Below are 18,133 nucleotides of genomic sequence, written 5' to 3'. Positions count from 1 at the left end.
AAGAAAGGGTTGAGGAAGAGAGAAACAGGGATGGAGGGAGAGAGATGTCACAATGATGGAATAAATTTGTCAGGTTGTTTACTCGTCCCAAAGAGAACGATCCGAACAGCCCCGCTCCCCGCGCTGGTACAACCCCCTCTTTACACCTCCGTTCTTGCACCGCCCTTTCTCCTCCTCCTCTCGCTCGCCCCCCCCTGCCGCCTCCCTCCCTCCCTCCCTCCCTCCCTCCCTCCCGCCCGCCCCCCTCCCTCCCTCCCGCCCACCCCCCTCGCCCGCCACGCCCGCTTCCCTTACCTTCACGGCGCCAAAACAGAATCCGTACAGGACAGCAGCGACCAGGAGACTACGCACGAAGCTGTAAAGTGCAGACACGGGGCTGGTCGTGGCTGTGAAGAGGACAGGACAGGCTCGGGTCACAGAAACATAGACATAGAAACATGGAAACATAGAAAATAAGTGCAGGAGTAGGCCATTCGGCCCATCGAGCCTGTACGCACCGCCATTCAATATGATCATGGCTGATCATCCAACTCAGTATCCCGTACCTGCCTTCTCTCCATACCCCCTGATCCATTTAGCCACAAGGGCCACATCTAACTCCCTCTTAAATATAGCCAATGAACTGGCCTCAACTACCTTCTGTGGCAGAGAATTGATCATCCAACTCAGTATCCCGTACCTGCCTTCTCTCCATACCCCCTGATCCATTTAGCCACAAGGGCCACATCTAACTCCCTCTTAAATATAGCCAATGAACTGGCCTCAACTACCTTCTGTGGCAGAGAATTAAACAGATTCACCACTCTCTGTGTGAAAAAAAACGTTCTCATCTAGGTCCTAAAAGACTTCCCCCTTATCCTTAAACTGTGACACCTTGTTCTGGATTTCCCCAACATCGGGAACAATCTTCCTGCATCTAGCCTGTCCAACCCCTTAAGAATTTTGTACGTTTCTATAAGATCCCCCTCAATCTTCTAAATTCCAGCGAGTACAAGCCGAGTCTATCCAGTCTTTCTTCATATGAAAGTCCTGCCATCCCAGGAATCAATCTGGTGAACCTTCTCTGTACTCCCTCTATGGCAAGAATGTCTTTCCTCAGATTAGGAGACCAAAACTGTACGCAATACTCCAGGTGTGGTCTCACCAATGCCCTGTACAACTGCAGCAGAAACCTCCCTGCTCCTATACTCAAATCCCCCTCGCTATGAATGCCAACATACCATTCGCTTTCTTCACTGCCTGCTGCAGGACAGGTGCAGGGCCTCCACAGCCATCTTGTGGCAATGACCTTCCACGTATCCTGCTCAATGCCGACTGGCAGTGTTGACGCAGTAATCTGGCCACGTGTTGGAGCGCCATTTCTCGGTTCAGCTTGTCGCATGCCGAGGTACAGTGAAAAGCTTTTAGAAACAGAGACCATAGGTGCAGGAGAAGGCCATGTGGCCCTTCGAGCCAGCACCGCCATTCACTGTGATCGCGGCTGATCATCCACAATCAGTACCCCGGTCCTGCCTTCTCCCCGTATCCCTTGATTCCGTTAGCCCCAAGAGTTAAATCTAACTCTCTCTTGAAAACAGCCAGTGAATTGGCCTCCTGTGGCAGAGAATTCCAGATTCACAACTCTCTGGGTGAAAAGGTTTTTCCTCATCTCAGTCCGAAATGGCCTCCCCCTTATTTTTAAACCGTGACCCCTGGTTCTGGACAAATTCACAACTCTCTGGGTGAAAAAGTGTTTTCTCACCTCAGTTTTTAATGGTCTCCCCTTTATTCTTAGACTGTGTGGCCCTTGGTTCTGGACTCCCCCAACATTGAGGAACATTTATCCTGCATCTAGCCTGTCCAATCCCTTTAAGAATTTTATATGTTTCGATAAGATAAACCAAAGTTTAGTTTAGTAGAGATCTCCTTCTCACTTCTAAAGCCCTTTGCTCCTCTAGGGAGCATAGGCCATTGACAAATGTCCTCCACCTCAGTTTTTCCTCATCTCAGTCCTAAATGGCCGACCGCTTATTCTTAAACTGTGACCCCTGGTTCTGGACTGCCCCTCAACATGGGGAACATTTTTCCTGCATCTAGCCTGTCCTATCCCTTAAGAATTTGATATGTTTCTCTACGATTCCCTCTCATCCTTCTAAATTCCTGTGAATACAAGCCCAGTCGACCCGTTCTTTCATCATGTGTAGGACAATAACTGCAGATGTTGGTTCAAATTGAAGGTGGACACAAAATGCTGGAGTAACTCAGCGGGACAGGCAGCATCTCGGGAGAGAGGGAATAGACAACAGACAATAGGTGCAGGAGGAGGCCATTCGGGCCCTTCGAGCCAGCACCGCCATTCAATGTGATCATGGCTGATCATTCTCAATCAGTACCCCGTTCCTGCCTTCTCCCCGTACCCCGACTCCGCTATCCTTAAGAGCTCTATCTAGCTCTCTTGAATGCATTCAGAGAATTGGCCTCCACTGCCCTCTGAGGCAAAGAATTCCGCAGATTCACAACTCTCTGACTGAAAATGCTTTTCCTCATCTCAGTTCTAAATGGCCTACCCCTTATTCTTAAACTGTGGCCCCTGGTTCTGGACTCCCCCAACATTGGGAACATGTTTCCTGCCTCTAACGTGTCTAACCCCTTAATAATCTTATACGTTTCGATAAGGTCCCCTCTCATCCTTCTAAATTCCAGTGTATACAAGCCTAGTCGCTCCAGTCTTTCAACATACGACAGTCCCGCCATTACGGGAATTAACCTGGTAAACCTACGCTGTACGCCCTCAATACGCTGCACGCCCTCAATACGCTGCACGCCCTCGAGACCCTTCTTCAGACTGATCATCTAGCTCGGGTGGGGGGAGAGAGCGAGTCTGAAGAAGGGTCGCGACCCGAAACGTCACCCGTTCCTTCTCCCTGAGATGCTGCCTGACCCGCTGAGTTACTCCAGCATTTTGTGTCTACCATTCTTTCATCATATGTCAGTCCCGCCATCCCAGGAATTGACCTGGTGAACCTACGCTGCACTGCCTCAACAGCAAGAGTCAGGACTTGAGTCAGTCTTGGGCAGCTCACAACCCAGTGATACAAATATTCTGCAGGAAGGAACTGCAGATGCAGGGGCGGCACGGTGGCGCAGCGGTAGAGTTGTCGCCTTACAGCGAATGCAGCGCCGGAGACTCAGGTTCGATCCTGACTACGGGCGCCGTCTGTACGGAGTTTGTACGTTCTCCCCGTGACCCGCGTGGCTCCGAGATCTTCGGTTTCCCCCTACGCCCCAAAGACGTACAGGTATGTAAGTTAATTGACTGGGTAAATGTAAAAAATTGTCCCTAGTGTGTGTAGGATAGTGTTAGTGTGCGGGGATCGCTGGGCGGCGCGGACCCGGTGGGCCGAAGGGCCTGTTTCCGCGCTGTATCTCTAAATCTAAAATCTAAAATGGTGGAGTGACCAGCGGGACAGGCGACATCTCTGGGGAAAGGGAATGGGAGTCCCCATAACTGCTGACACCCGTACTAATTAAGAGTCTGTCAATCTCCGCTGGTCTTGATAATATCCACTGACTTGGCCTCCACAGCCTTCAGTGGCAAAGAGTTCCGCAGATTCACCGCCCTCTGAACAAAGGACATAGATCGGTGAGGGGGGGGGGGGGGGTGGGGGGGGCGCGGTCAACCTACCGGTTCCCCCAAACGCGTGCATGTCCAGCTGCTCCAACAGGTACATGAAGAAGGTGTTGACTTGAGGCATGAGACCCACCAGGAAGATGGCGGGGAAACACAGGGTGAATACTGCAGGGAAAACAACAGGCATCATTATCAACAGCAGTTTTATTTTTCTGTCACTTATTCAAGACACGGTGAAAAGCTGTGTTTGCATGCTCCAGTCAGATTAAATCACAGTACATGGGTACAGTCGCACCGGGTAGCGTGTCACACGGGGCAGCGTGTCACACCAGGTAGCGTGTCGCACCAGGTAGGAGGTCACACCAGGGAGCTTGTCACACGGGGTAGCGTGTCGCACGGGGTAGCGTGTCACACCAGGTAGCGTGTCACAAGGGGTAGCATGTCACACCAGGTAGCGTGTCGCACCGGGTAGCGTGTCCCACCAGTTAGCGTGTCACACTGGGTAGCGTGTCCCACCAGGTAGCGTGTCACACCGGGTAGCGTGTCCCACCGGGTAGCGTGTCACACTGGGTAGCGTGTCACACCGGGTAGCGTGTCGCACCGGGTAGCGTGTCACACCACGTAGCGTGTCACACCAGCTAGTGTGTCACATGGGGTAGGGTGTCACACCAGGTAGCGTGTCACACCGGCTAGTGTGTCACACCGGGCAGCATGTCACACCAGCTAGCGTGTCGCACCGGGTAGCGTGTCACACCACGTAGCGTGTCACACCAGCTAGTGTGTCACATGGGGTAGCATGTCACACCGGGTAGCGTGTCGCACCGGGTAGCGTGTCGCACCAGGTAGCGTGTCGCACCGGGTAGCGTGTCACACCAGGTAGCGTGTCACACTGGGTAGCGTGTCACACCGGGTAGCGTGTCACACCAGGTAGCGTGTCGCACCAGGTAGCGTGTTACACCAGGTAGCGTGTCACACCAGGTAGCGTGTCACACCGAGTAGCGTGTCACACCGGGTAGCGTGTCACACCGGCTAGCGTGTCACACCGGGTTTGCGTGTCACACCGGCTAGCGTGTCACACCGGCTAGCGTGTCACACAAAATACAACAACGTACAGAGGCGTACAGGTTAGCAGGTTAATTGGTAAAATTGTAAATTGTCCCGAGTGCGTGTGGGATAGTGTAAGTGAGCGGGGATCGCTGGTCGAGCCCGACTCAATGGGCCTAAAGGCCTGCATCCGCACTGTAGCTCGAAACTAAACTAAAACTGAACTAAACAACAGGTAGTGCAAAGAGAACAACACATGAATGCACAAGAAGATAGCGTCACATCACTACAGCATTACAGCTCCCCAAAAAAAAGTCCAAGGTCCTCAACGAGGTAGGTTGGAAGATTGGGACCAGACCTTCGCTTATGGGAGTGTAAGAAAATAACTGCAGATGCTGGTACAAATCGAAGGTATTTATTTCACAAAATGCTGGAGTAACACAATGGGTCGGGCAGCATCTCAGGAGAGAAGGAATGGGTGACGTTTTGCCCATTCGTCGAGACCCTTCTTTTGGCGAAACCAAACGCAGGCTCAGCGATCGTTTCGCTCAACACCTTCGCTCAGTCCGCCTTAACCAACCTGATCTCCCGGTGGCTGAGCATTTCAACTCCCCTTCCCACTCCCAGTCTGACCTTTCTGTCATGGGCCTCCTCCTTCTGTCATACCTTCGATTTACCTCCAGCATCTGCAGTTATTTTCTTATACTCCCATAAACGAAGGTATTTATTTCACAAAATGCTGGAGTAACTCAGCGGGTCAGGCAGCATCTCAGGAGAGAAGGAATGGGTGACGTTTCGGGTCGAGACCCTTCTTCAGACTGATGCCAGGGGGGCGGGACAAAGGAAGGATGTAGGTGGAGGCAGGAAGACAGAGGGAGAACTGGAAAGGTGGAGGGGAAGAGAGGGACAGAGGAACTATCTAAAGTTGGAGAAGTCAATGTTCATACCGCTGGGGTGTAAGCTGCCCAAGCGAAATATGAGGTGCTGTTCCTCCAATTTGCGGTGGGCCTCACTATGGCACTGGAGGATGGGAGGATCATTCAGTGGTCTGGTAACAGCGGGGAAGATAGGGAAGGGTGGGAGGGGACACGCTGGCACAGTCCGGGGCTCCGATGACACTCGGTCGACTGATTAGAAAGTGGCCAATCCCGAGGCGTGAACTTACCGACCACCACGTCCCTGGCACAGGCAAAGGACTGGGCAGAGAAGAGGGTGATGCCGTACAGGCTGATGGGCTGCAGGTGGGTACTACGGCTGGCAAAGTCCGACAGCCAGATCACAGCGCAGCACAGGCAGAAGTAGACCGGGCGGCTGTAGGCGATAATCCAGTTGTGGCCCTGCGTGCAGGAGAGAGAGAGAGAGAGAGAGAGAGGAGTCACGTCAGATCACATCGAGCTCACAAGACAGCCATTCAATGTGATCATGGCTGATCATCCACAATCAGTACCCCGTTCCTGCCCTCTCCCCATCCCCCCTGACTCCGCTATCCTTAAGAGCTCTATCTAGCTCTCTCTTGAATGCGTCCAGAGAATTGGCCTCCACTGCCTTCTCAGGCAGAGAATTCCACAGATTCACAACTCTCTGACTGAAAAAGTTTTTCCTCATCTCAGTTTTAAATGGCCGACCCCTTATTCTTAAACTGTGGCCCCTTGTTCTGGATCAACTAGCATCTGCAGTTTCATGTGTACGTCTTTAACCAAGGAAAGGCACAAATTGGCGGAGTAACACAGGCAGCATCTCTGGAGAAAAAAGATGGGTGACATTTCCGGTCGCAACCCTTCTTCAGTCTGTACATTCCACGAGTTTGCCCAAGGTAGATATTGTGCTAAACCTATGTCCAGTCCATCTCCTGTGGGCCGTCGTACGGTCAAGATCTACGGCAACTGACAGCCACAGACAGCTGTGGAAGCCGACAAATGGACATTTTTAACATAGAAAATAGGTGCCATTCGGCCCTTCGTGCCAGCACCGCCATTCAATATGATCATGACAGATGATCCAGAAACAGTACCCCGTTCCTGCTTTCTCCCAATATCCCTTGATTCCGTTAGCCCCAAGAGCTATATCTGACTCTCTCTTCAATACATCCAATGAATTGGCCATCCACTGTCTGAAGAAGGGTCGCGACCCGAAACGTCACCCATTCCTTCTCTCCTGAGATGCTGCCTGACCTGCTGAGTTACTCCAACATTTTGTGAATAAATACCACTGCTTTCTTAGTTTAGTTTCGAGATACAATAGACAATAGGTGCAGGAGTAGGCCATTCGGCCGTTCGAGCCAGCACTGCCATTCAATGTGATCATGGCTGATCATTCTCAATCAGTACCCCGTTCCTGCCTTCTCCCCATACCCCTTACTCCGCTATCCTTAAGAGCTCTATCTAGCTCTCTCTTGAATGCATTCAGAGAATTGGCCTCCACTGCCTTCTGAGGCAGAGAATTCCACAGATTCACAACTCTCTGACTGAAAAAGTTTTTCCTCATCTCCGTTCTAAATGGCCTCCCCCTTATTCTTAAACTGTGGCCCCTGGTTCTGGACTCCCCCAACATTGGGAACATGTTTCCTGCCTCTAACGTGTCCAACCCCTTAATAATCTTATACGTTTTGATAAGATCCCCTCTCATCCTTCTAAATTCCAGTGTATACAAGCCTAGTCGCTCCAATCTTTCAACATATGATAGTCCCGCCATTCCGGGAATTAACCTGGTGAACCTACGCTGCACGCCCTCAATAGCCCACCGGGTCCGCGCCGCCCAGCGATCCCTGCACACTAACACTATCCTACACACACTAGGGACCATTTTTACATTTGCCCAGCCAATTAACCTACAAACCCGCACGTCTTTGGAGTGTGGGAGGAAACCGAAGATCTCGGAGAAAACCCACGCAGGTCACGGGGAGAGCGTACAAACTCCGTGCAGACAGCGCCCGCGGTCGGGATGGAACCCGGGTCTCCGGCGCTGCATCCGCTGTAAGGCAGCAACTCTCCCGCCGCGCCACCGTGACCGCGGCAGAGAATTCCACAGATTCACAACTGTCTGGGCGAAAAAAGTTTTTCCTCGTCTCAGTCCTTCTTAAACAGGTGCAGGGCCTTTCTCTGTTGTCCTCGACCGGCTCGCCCCGCTAACCGACGTCTCTCCCCTCTCCTCACCCGGCCATCTTTGTGTCCCGGGGGTGCCTCCTGCTGCCGACCTTGACGGTTCTGGAGGTCATATTGTTAAACTGTGTGGCCCCTGGTTCTGGACTCCCCCAACATGGGGAACATTTTTCCTGCATCTAGCCTGTCCAATCCCCGAATAATTGTACACGTTTCTATAGGATCCCCTCTCATCCTTCTAAATTCCCATGAATGCAAGCCCAGTCGATCCATTATTTCATCATTTGTCAGTCCCGCCATCCCGGGCGGGAATCAACCTGGCGAACCTTGGTCACAGCCTCAGAATTGAAGAACGTTCTTTTAGGAAGGAGGTGACAATAGACAATAGGTGCAGGAGGAGGCCATTCGGCCCTTCGAGCCAGCACCGCCATTCAATGTGATCATGGCTGATCATTCTCAATCAGTACCCCGTTCCTGCCTTCTCCCCATACCCCTTACTCCGCTATCCTTAAGAGCTCTATCTAGCTCTCTCTTGAATGCATTCAGAGAATTGGCCTCCACTGCCTTCTGAGGCAGAGAATTCCGCAGATTCACAGCTCTCTGAGTGAAAAAGTTGTGAAAGAGATGAGGAGGAATTTCTTTAGTCAGAGGGCGGTGAATCTGTGGATTTTTTTTTGCCACAGAAGACTGGAGGAGGCCAAGTCAGTAGATATTTTTAAAGCAGAGATCGACAGATTCTTGACTGGTGTCAGGGGTTGTGTGGAGAAGGCGGGAGAATGAGGCCGAGAGGGAAAGATGATTGAATGGCGGAGTAGACCTGATAACGTGTGGCGGCGCCTAAAGGCTGCGGATCGCTGGCAGTCTGTTTGTCCTTTGTCCTTTTTTTGTTTGTGTGTTGGTGTTGGGGTGTTTTGTTTTTGGTTGTGTATGTGTGGGGGGGTGTATGTGGGGGGGGGAGGGGGAAATCTTTATTTTTTTAGGTCTCTTCCTCGGGTGAGGCTTGGCCGCGGGGCCTTCCATCGCCCGGTGTGGCTCGGCCACGGGACTGAACAGTGCCCGGTGCGGCTCGGCCGTGGGACTTTCCAGCGCGGCGCGGCCGTGGGACTTTCCAGTGCGGCGCGGCCGCGGGACTTTCCATCGCCCGGTGCGGCTCGGCCACGGGACTGAACAGTGCCCGGTGCGGCTCGGCCGTGGGACTTTCCAGCGCGGCGCGGCCGCGGGACTTTCCATCGCCCGGTGCGGCTCGGCCACGTGGACCTTCCATCGCCCGGTGCGGCTCGGCCGCGTGGACTTTCCATCGCCCGGTGCGGCTCGGCCGCGTGGACTTTCCATCTCCTTGCGGGGGCTGTGCGGGTCGGTCGCCTCGGTAGGGGTCGAGTTGTCTGTACGTGGGAGGGGCATGGGGGAAGAGAGAGGGGAAGTTTTTGGCATCCATCACAGTGAGGGGGTGTTTGGAGTCACTGTGATGGATGTTTGTGTTGGGGTTGTGTCTTGTGTTTTTTGTACTGCTGGCTAAGTAATCTCGTTCGGAACGAATGACAAATAAAGCTATTTTGGATTTTTTGGATTTGGATAGGCCGAATGGCCTAACTCTGCCCCTGGAACATATGAGCTTGAGCTCGAAGTACTCACGTGCATAGGAGAGGCCGCGTCAGGCTGAACACTCTGCAGAATAAACACACGGCAAGGTCAGTCAAAGTGACTTCACACAGCAGCAAGCCCACAGTCCCCCTCACACAGACTCCAAGTGCTGGAGACACCTCCCCTCTCCCCCACCCGCTCCTTGCAGTGAGGGGGGGGGGAGGTCCAGACCCGAAACGTCTCCGATCCCTTTTTTTCCCCTCTATGACCCTCTCCAGTGCTCCCACATCCTTCCCGCACTGTGTGTACAGTATTCCAGCTGTGACTTAAGGGCCTGTCCCAGTTACGTGATTTTTAAGGTGACTGCCGGCGACTGTCAAAGTCGTAGCAGATCTCCGAGATTTTCTTTCCCCCTACGACAATGACCACGACAATGACCACGACATTGACCACGACAATGACCATGACATTGACACGACAACGCCGAGTCAGGTCGAATTTTTTGTGAAACTCGCCCCTGGCTAAGAGATTCCACCGTCTTCGGAAACGTCGCGGAGTTCCCGCGCTTACCCGACCGTCAAACTCTCGCCTCCAATCTACCCGTCAAATGTCCTGACGGTAAATAAATTGGTTAAACAAAACTATCTTCTGGCGTCTTCAAACGCCTTTTCCTAATTTAACATTGCGTGCTTCTAAACGCATCTGCCACAACCTAGCAAACCTGGGGACAGCGCCCGCAATAAGCTGCGATACCTGGTGACGAGCCAGCTGTTTCCAGAAATTTCTAGAAATTTCTAAAAAGGCTCTAAAAATTTACCTGCTAGAAATTTCTAGAAATTTCTAAAAATGTTCTAAAAATTTACCTGCTAGAAATTTCTAGAAATTTCTAAAAATTTACCTGCTAGAAATTTCTCTGTTTCTAGAAATTTCACGGTTTCAGGAACATTTTTAGAAATTTCTAGAAACAGCTGGCTTGTGGCCAGGTATCGTAGCTTATCGCAGGTAAATCTATGCGAGATCCGCTACGATTCATTGAAGACTCCTCGCGGTCACGCCCACGACACCCCGACGGACGTTCGGCGACAGCCTAGTCGCCGGCAGTGGCCTAAGTGGGACAGGCCCGTGAGTGTGTGGTAAGGTTCCAGTAGAACCTCCCTGCTCTCGTGTTCAACGTCTCAGCACTGCGCGCCCACCGTCGCCAGCCTACGTTACCCCGCCACATCCTGCGCGCGGGCGGCACGTGTTACCTTGAGCAGCGAGTACTGGCAGCTGGCGATGACCAGGCAGAACTGGAACACCCAGATGTCGCGGAAGAAGCCCTCCAGCAGCAGCCTGAAGCCCAGGAAAGCGACCAGCGCCGCCAGGCAGACCGCCACCACATTCTCCAGGGCCTGCCGGTTTCTGCAGGGGATTCACACACACAGAGAGGGGGAGATCAAATGAACACCGCCACGCCAGGGGAGGGCGGGGACAGGGGGGGGGGGGGGGGGGAACAGACGGGGAAAGATCAACGATCCCGGAGGCAGGAGCTCAAATCCCCGCACTGGGCTAGCTGGGGATCTCCCCCTCCCACTCCCGCACTGACCTCTCCGTCCTGGGCCTCCTCCGTTGTCAGAGTGAGGCCCAGCGCAAATTGGAGGAACAGCACCTCATATTTCGCTTGGGCAGCTTGCAGCCCAGCCCAAGCGAACATTGACTTCTCTAACTTCAAGTAGAAACATAGAAACATAGAAAATAGGTGCAGGAGGAGGCCATTCGGCCCTTCGAGCCTGCACCGCCATTCAATATGATCATGGCTGATCATCCAACTCAGTATCCCGTACCTGCCTTCTCCTCATACCCCCTGATCCCTTTAGCCACAAGGGCCACATCTAACTCCCTCTTAAATATAGCCAATGAACTGGCCCCAACTACCTTCTGTGGCAGAGAATTCCACAGATTCACCACTCTCTGTGTGAAAAAAAACGTTCTCATCTCGGTCCTAAAAGACTTCCCCCTTATCCTTAAACTGTGACCCCTTGTTCTGGACTTCCCCAACATCGGGAACAATCTTCCTGCATCTAGCCTGTCCAACCCCTTAAGAATTTTGTAAGTTTCTATAAGATCCCCCCTCAATCTTCTAAATTCCAGCGAGTACAAGCCCTTGCTTTCCCTCGCTCTCCATCCCCTCCCCCTTCCCTGTTCTCCCACCAGCCCTCCTGTCTACGACTACATTTTATCTGTTTGCTTTGGTGTTACTTTCTCCCAATGCACAATGATCTATTCTACATTTTCTTTGATCTCCATTCCCTGGGTCCTGTTTTCACACCCTGCACTTCCTGATCTATACATTTCCTTATCCATGTACCGCCCTCTCTCCTGACATCTCTCCATCAGAACTGCCCCCTCCATCGACTCCTTTAAGTCCAGCCTCAAAACCTATTTCTACTCCCTAGGGGGCGCTGTGAACTGTTTATGTATGTGCTGTTATGTTTGTGTGCCATTGTATGTTCATTTCTTAGTACCTGAACTGATGTACAGCACTTTGGTCAACGTGGGTTGATTTTAAATGTCCTATACAACTAAAAATTGACTTGACTTGATTTGACTTTCCTTCTCTCCAGAGATGCCCGCTGAGTTACCCCAACATTTTGTGTCCATCTTCAATGTGGCGTTATGAGTTTAATGATGGGTTAGGATAAGTGTAAGACAGGATACGAGTGTTTAGTATTTAGTTTTGTTTAGTTTAGTTTAGAGATACAGCGCGGAAACAGGCCCTTAGTCCCACCGAGTCCGCGCCGACCAGCGATCCCCGCACATTAACACTATCCGACACACTTGGGACAAGTTACACTTCTACCAAGCCGATTAATCTACTAACATGTATGCACGCCTTTGGAGTGTGGGAGGAAACTGAAGATCTCGGAGAAAACCCACGCAGCTCACGGGGGGAACGTACAAACTCCGCACCTGTAGTCGGGATCGAACCTGAGTCTCCGGCGCTGTAAACGCTGTAAGGCGGCAACTCTACCGCTGCGCCACCGTGTCGGAAAGAATTCAAATCCTGCCATGGCCACTGGGGAACCTCAAATTCATTAAATACCTGTGATGTTACGAGTTTAATGATGGGCTCGGATAAGTGGAAGACAGACTGCGAGAGTTTAGCATTTGTTTTAGAGTGAATTAATGGTCTGTAGTTTCCTTTATTTTGTAGGTACTGGTGGCATAGGTGGTGAGAGCAGGTATTGAGGGGGGTGGTTCTGGGATGTCAGAACTAACTGTTGAGCCTTCCCGAGGTGTTGTGGGCCTAACTCAACGAGACATCTGTGAAGGGAGGTGCCCATTTGATAACCCCGATGATAAACTTGCATTAACTCGATCAGTTTTTTTTATGTGCTTGTGAACTTGTAGGTAGTTGATTATTGCATATGGACTTAGTCATTGACCTTTGCATGAGTCTTTACACCGATCAGCCAAAACATTATGACCTGATGAGCCAAAACATTATGACCACCTGCCTAATATGCTGCTGGTCCTCCGTGTGCAGCCCCATACGCAGCAGGGTGCGATGCACTGTGTATTGTGACACATTCCTCCCGTCACCACCATTAAAGTTTTCTGTGACTTGTGCCACACTCGACCTTCTGTCGGTTCAGACCAGACGGGATAGCCTTCGTTGCCCTCGCGCATCGATGAGCCTTGGGCGCCCAACACCCTGCCTGTCGCCGGTTTGTGGTTTGTCCCTCCTCGGACTACTGTCGGTCGGTACTCACCACTGCTGACCGGGAGCACCCCACAAGCCTTGCCGTTTCAGAGATGCTCTGACCCAGTCGTCTGGCCATATCAATTTGGCCCTTGTCAAAGTCACTCGTGTCTTTACTCCTGCCCATTTCTCCTGCATCCAACACGTCAACTTCAAGAACTGACTGTTCACCTGCTGCCTAATATATCCCACCCCTTGACAGGTGCCATTGCAACAAGATAATCAATGTCATTCACTTCGCCTGTCAGTGGTCATAATGTTTTGGCTGATCGGTGTATAATCACGTTAGATAGTAAGAACTTTAGCTTTGGGCTTGGATTTCTTAGTTGAGTGCTTATCCTGGTGTTATAGCACAAGTACTTTGTGTTTTAATTGTAATTGGCGTCACAGATAGACAGGGTTGTCAAAAAGGCTTTTGGCACTTTGGCCTTCATCAGCCAGAGTGTCGAGTCTAGAGGCTGGATGGGTCGTGTTGCAGTTATATAAGACGTTGGCTCGGCTGCAGTTAGAGTATTGTGTTCATTTTGGGCACCATGTTATAGGAAAGATGTTGGCAAGCTGGAAAAGGTGCAGGGATTATTAACGAGGATGTTGCCAGGACTTGGGGGCCTGAGCTGTAGGGAGAGGTTGAGCAGGCGAGGACTTTATTCCGTGGAGTGCAGGATGAAGGGTGACCTTATAGACATGCACAAAACTGTGAGAGGAATAGCACACAGCCTCTTGCCCAGAGTGGTGGGAAATCGAGAACAACAGGGCAGGGCGTAGGTTTAAGGTGAGCGGGAAAAGATTTAATAGGTTCGTGAGGGATAACGTTTTTATACAAAGGTTGGTGGGTGAGTTGCCAGAGGAGATAGTTGAGGCTGGCACCGTCACAACATCCCCGTAATCCTTCTCCTTAACAACATCTTTCTTATCGAAGCTAGGCACAAAAAGCCGGAGCAACTCAGCGGGTCAGGCAGCATCTCGGGAGGGAAGGAATGGGTGGCGTTTCGGGGTCGAGACCCTTCTTCAGACCGATCAGTCTGAGGAAGGGTCTCGACCCGAAACGTCACCCATTCCTTCCCTCCCGAGGTGCTGCCTGACCCGCTGAATTGCACCAGCTTTTTGTGTCTACCTTCGATTTAAACCGGTGTCTGCAGTTTTATTTCCCTAAACATCTTTCTTAAGACAGGGTGGCTGAAACGGGACACAATACCCGAGAAAGTGGCCTAACCAACGTCTTGTACAACTGTAACGTGACCTCCCAACAGTTAATCTGATGCCACTTTAATGAGTTATGTACCTGCACCTCTGGTTCCCTCTGCTCCACAACACTCCCAGGTCCCTGCCGATCACTGTGAAGGTGTCAAGCTGCTTTGACTTTTGAAAATGCAACACCTGGCACTTATCGGCATTAAACTCCACACGCCATTCCTCAGTCCACTTGCCCAAATGATCACAATCTTGCGGTAATCTTTGATAACCATCTTCCCTATAGTGTTTTGTTTCTGAATACATAAGGTCAGAAGGAATAGGAGTAGAATTAGGCCATTCGGCCCATCAGGTCAACACCACCATTCAATCGTGGCTGATCTATCTCCCTCCTAATCCCATTCTCCTGCCTTCTCCCCATAACCTCTGACACACGCACTAATCAAGAATCTATCTATCTCTGCCTTAAGTATATCCACTGACTTGGCCTCCACAGCCGTCTGTGGCAAAGAATTCCACAGATTCAGTAGGAATACTGACTAAAGAAATTTCTCCTCATCTCCATCCTAAAAGAGCGTCCTTTAATTCTGAGGCTGTGCCCTCTAGTCCTAGACTCTCCCACTAGTGGAAACATTCTCTCCACATCCACTCTATCCAGGCCGCTCACTATTCTGTACGTTTCAATGAGGTCCCCCCTCATTCTTCTAAACTCCAGCGAGTACAGGCCCAGTGCCGACAAAACGCTCATTCCATACTAGACATAGAAAATAGGTGCAGGAGTAGGCTATTCGGCCCATCAAGCCAGCACTGCCATTCAATATGATCATGCCCGATCATCCATGATCAGTACCCCGTTCCTGCCTTCTCCCCATACCCCCTGACTCCGCTATCCTTAAGAGCACTATCTAGCTCGCTCTTGAATGCATTCAGAGAATTGGCCTCCACTGCCTTCTGAGGCAGAGAATTCCACAGATTCACAACTCTCTGACTGAAAAAGTTTTTCCTCGTCTCCGTTCTAAATGGCCTACCCCTTATTCTTAAACTGTGTGGCCCCTTGTTCTGGACTCCCCCAACATTGGGAACATGTTTCCTGCCTCTAACGTGTCCAACCCCTCTCTAGCTTGACAAAACCTCCTTGCTAAGGATACTAAAAATCGTTGGAAATCTTTGCAAATACTTTGGGATCGGTCACGGAGGGAAGGGCGGGGGTGCGTTCGAGAAGCCAACCCGGGTCTCACCTGTCCAGCAGAGCGAGCAAGGCCAGCCGATCGTAGCGGATCCGTGTCCACTTCCAGGGCAGCAGCCAGAACTTGTAGTAATGCTTGTTCCTGCTCTTCTCCTCGATCATCAGCGTGTTCTCCTGCGATTCGTGGAGCGACTCCTGATCCAGAAAATCCAACTGGGAATTTTTAGAAAGGAGAAGCAGCTGTTAAAAGAGTCATTGAGTCATGCAGCGTGGTGAACAGGCCTTTCGGCCTAACTTGCCCACATCAACCAACATGTCCCAGCTACGCTAGTCCCACCTGCCTGCGTTTGGCCCATATCCCTCCAAACCTGCCCTTTCCATGTACCTGTCTAAATGTTTCAATAGTCCCAGCTTCAACTACCTCCTCCTGCAGCTCGTTCCATGCACCCACCACCCTTTGTGTAAAAATGTTACCCCTCGGGTTCCTATTAAATCTTTCCCCCCCTTACCTTAAACCGATGCCCTCTGGTTCTCGATTCGCCTACTCTGGGCAAGAGACTCTGTGCGTCTACCCGGTCTATTCCTCTCATGATTTTGTACACCTCTGTACGATCACCCTTCATCCTCCTGCGCTCCAAAGACTAGAGTCCCAGCCTCACCAACCTCTCCCTATAGCTCAGGCCCTCGAGTCCTGGCAACATCCTCGTAAATCTTCTCTGCACCCTTTCCAGCTTGTCAAAACATCCTTCCTATAACATGCTGCCCAGAACCATGTTACTTGGGTAGACACACAATGCTGGGGTAACTCAGCGGGTCAGGCAGCATCTCGGGAGAGAAGGAATGGGTGACATTTCGGGGTGAGACCCTTCTTCAGACTGATTAGTCTGACAATAGACAATAGACAATAGACAATAGGTGCAGGAGTAGGCCATTCAGCCCTTCGAGCCAGCACCGCCATTCAATGCGATCATGGCTGATCACTCTCAATCAGTACCCCGTTCCTGCCTTCTCCCCATACCCCCTCACTCCGCTATCCTTAAGAGCTCTATCCAGCTCTCACTTGAAAGCATCCAACGAACTGGCCTCCACTGCCTTCTGAGGCAGAGAATTCTACACCTTCACCACTCTCTGACTGAAAAAGTTCTTCCTCATCTCCGTTCTAAATGGCCTACCCCTTATTCTTAAACTGTGGCCCCTTGTTCTGGACTCCCCCAACATTGGGAACATGTTTCCTGCCTCTAATGTGTCCAATCCCCTAATTATCTTATATGTTTCAATAAGATCCCCCCTCATCCTTCTAAATTCCAGTGTATACAAGCCTAATTGCTCCAGCCTTTCAACATACGACAGTCCCGCCATTCCGGGAATTAACCTAGTTAACCTGAAGAAGGGTCTCGCCCCGAAACGTCACCCATCCCTTCTCTCCCGAGATGCTGCCTGACCCGCTGAGTTACTCCAGCAATGTGTGTATACCCCCGAGATCAATATTCGGCCATCATCAGGATAAACTGCTCAACATCATACAGAAACAAGGAGCTGCAGATGCTGGCATGAACAATGGGACACACAGTGATACGAGTTACTCATTGGGTCAGGCAACATCACTGGAGAACATGGATAGGTGACATTTCGGGTCGGGACTCTCCTTCAGAACTTCTGAAGAAGGGTCCTGACCCGAAACGTCACTTATCCGTGTTCTCCAGAGATGCTGCATCAAAGTTACTCCAGCACTTTGTGTCCTTCTGCTTACCATCGCAGTTTGCTTGCGGGTGTTTCTGTGTGCAAATTGGCCAGATTGATATAGACACAAGTTTAGATTTAGAGATACAGCGCGGAAACAGGCCCTTCGGCCCACCGGGTCCGCGCCGACCAGCGATCCCCGCACACTAACACCATCCTACACCCACTAGGGACGATTTTTCCATTTGCCCAGCCAATTAACCTACAAACCTGCACGTCTTTGGAGTGTGGGAGGAAACCGAAGATCTCGGATAAAACCCACACGGGTCACGGAGAGAACGTACAAACTCCGTACAGACGGCGCCCGTAGTCAGGATCGAACCTGAGTCTCCGGCGCTGCATTCGTTGTAAGGCGGCAACTCTACCGCTGCGCCACCGTGGGTCTGGACTCCCCCAACATGGGGAACATTTTTCCTGCCTCTAACCTGTCCGATCCCTAGAGAATTTTATATTTCTGTTGCCTGGCCGCACCAGAGTTACCTGTTGCGTGCCCCTACCCGACAGCCCACGTGTCACAGCTGACAGCTTCTTCCCACAGGCCATCAGGACTGTCAACTTTTATAACCCCAGAGACTAAATTTTTGTCGACACTAATAGTAATTATTAACTTTATTTATATGCTGTAACTGTAATTCTTTTTGTGCACAACCCGCAGGCATTGCCACTTTCATTTCACTGCACATCGTGTATGTGTATGTGACAAATAAATTTGACTTGACTTGACTTGACAGTGCCGGTTATTCCACGCAGTATCTCTAAACTAACCCAAGGAAAAAGGAAAAGAGGTTGCCCCGGGAACAGCTGGAGAAGAGGTGTCCAGGCAGAAGTGTCTGGGAGTGGGCTCAACTGGGGAGATCTCGAAAGAACCAAGTGATGTGGAGGACATTTGTCAATGGCCTATGCTCCCTAGAGGAGCCAAGGGCTTTAGAAGTGAGAAGAAG

General features: G+C 51.2%; 2 protein-coding genes across 2 annotated transcripts in view; one reads left to right on the top strand and one right to left on the bottom strand.

The window, feature by feature from the left end:
- The window catches only part of LOC144609632 (cystatin-C-like), a 369,350-nt gene that overhangs the window by 190,217 nt on the left and 161,000 nt on the right, over positions 1–18,133 (top strand). The gene's annotated exons all lie outside the window — the stretch shown is intronic.
- LOC144609265 (pecanex-like protein 3) overlaps positions 1–18,133 on the bottom strand; it is a 66,594-nt gene that overhangs the window by 1,267 nt on the left and 47,194 nt on the right. The window contains exons 11-16 of the mRNA XM_078427694.1: positions 15,505–15,665; positions 10,581–10,734; positions 9,385–9,417; positions 5,820–5,991; positions 3,665–3,775; positions 295–386 (exon numbers count right to left, since the gene is read on the bottom strand). Coding sequence (XP_078283820.1) covers positions 295–386; positions 3,665–3,775; positions 5,820–5,991; positions 9,385–9,417; positions 10,581–10,734; positions 15,505–15,665 — 723 coding nt within the window. The remainder of the gene's footprint in view (positions 1–294; positions 387–3,664; positions 3,776–5,819; positions 5,992–9,384; positions 9,418–10,580; positions 10,735–15,504; positions 15,666–18,133) is intronic.

This window comes from Rhinoraja longicauda, chromosome 34 (assembly GCF_053455715.1).
Source record: "Rhinoraja longicauda isolate Sanriku21f chromosome 34, sRhiLon1.1, whole genome shotgun sequence".
NCBI classification, from domain to species: Eukaryota; Metazoa; Chordata; class Chondrichthyes; order Rajiformes; family Arhynchobatidae; genus Rhinoraja; species Rhinoraja longicauda.
Note: the sequence above shows the minus strand (reverse complement) of the source record. Positions and strands in the feature narration are given on the sequence as shown.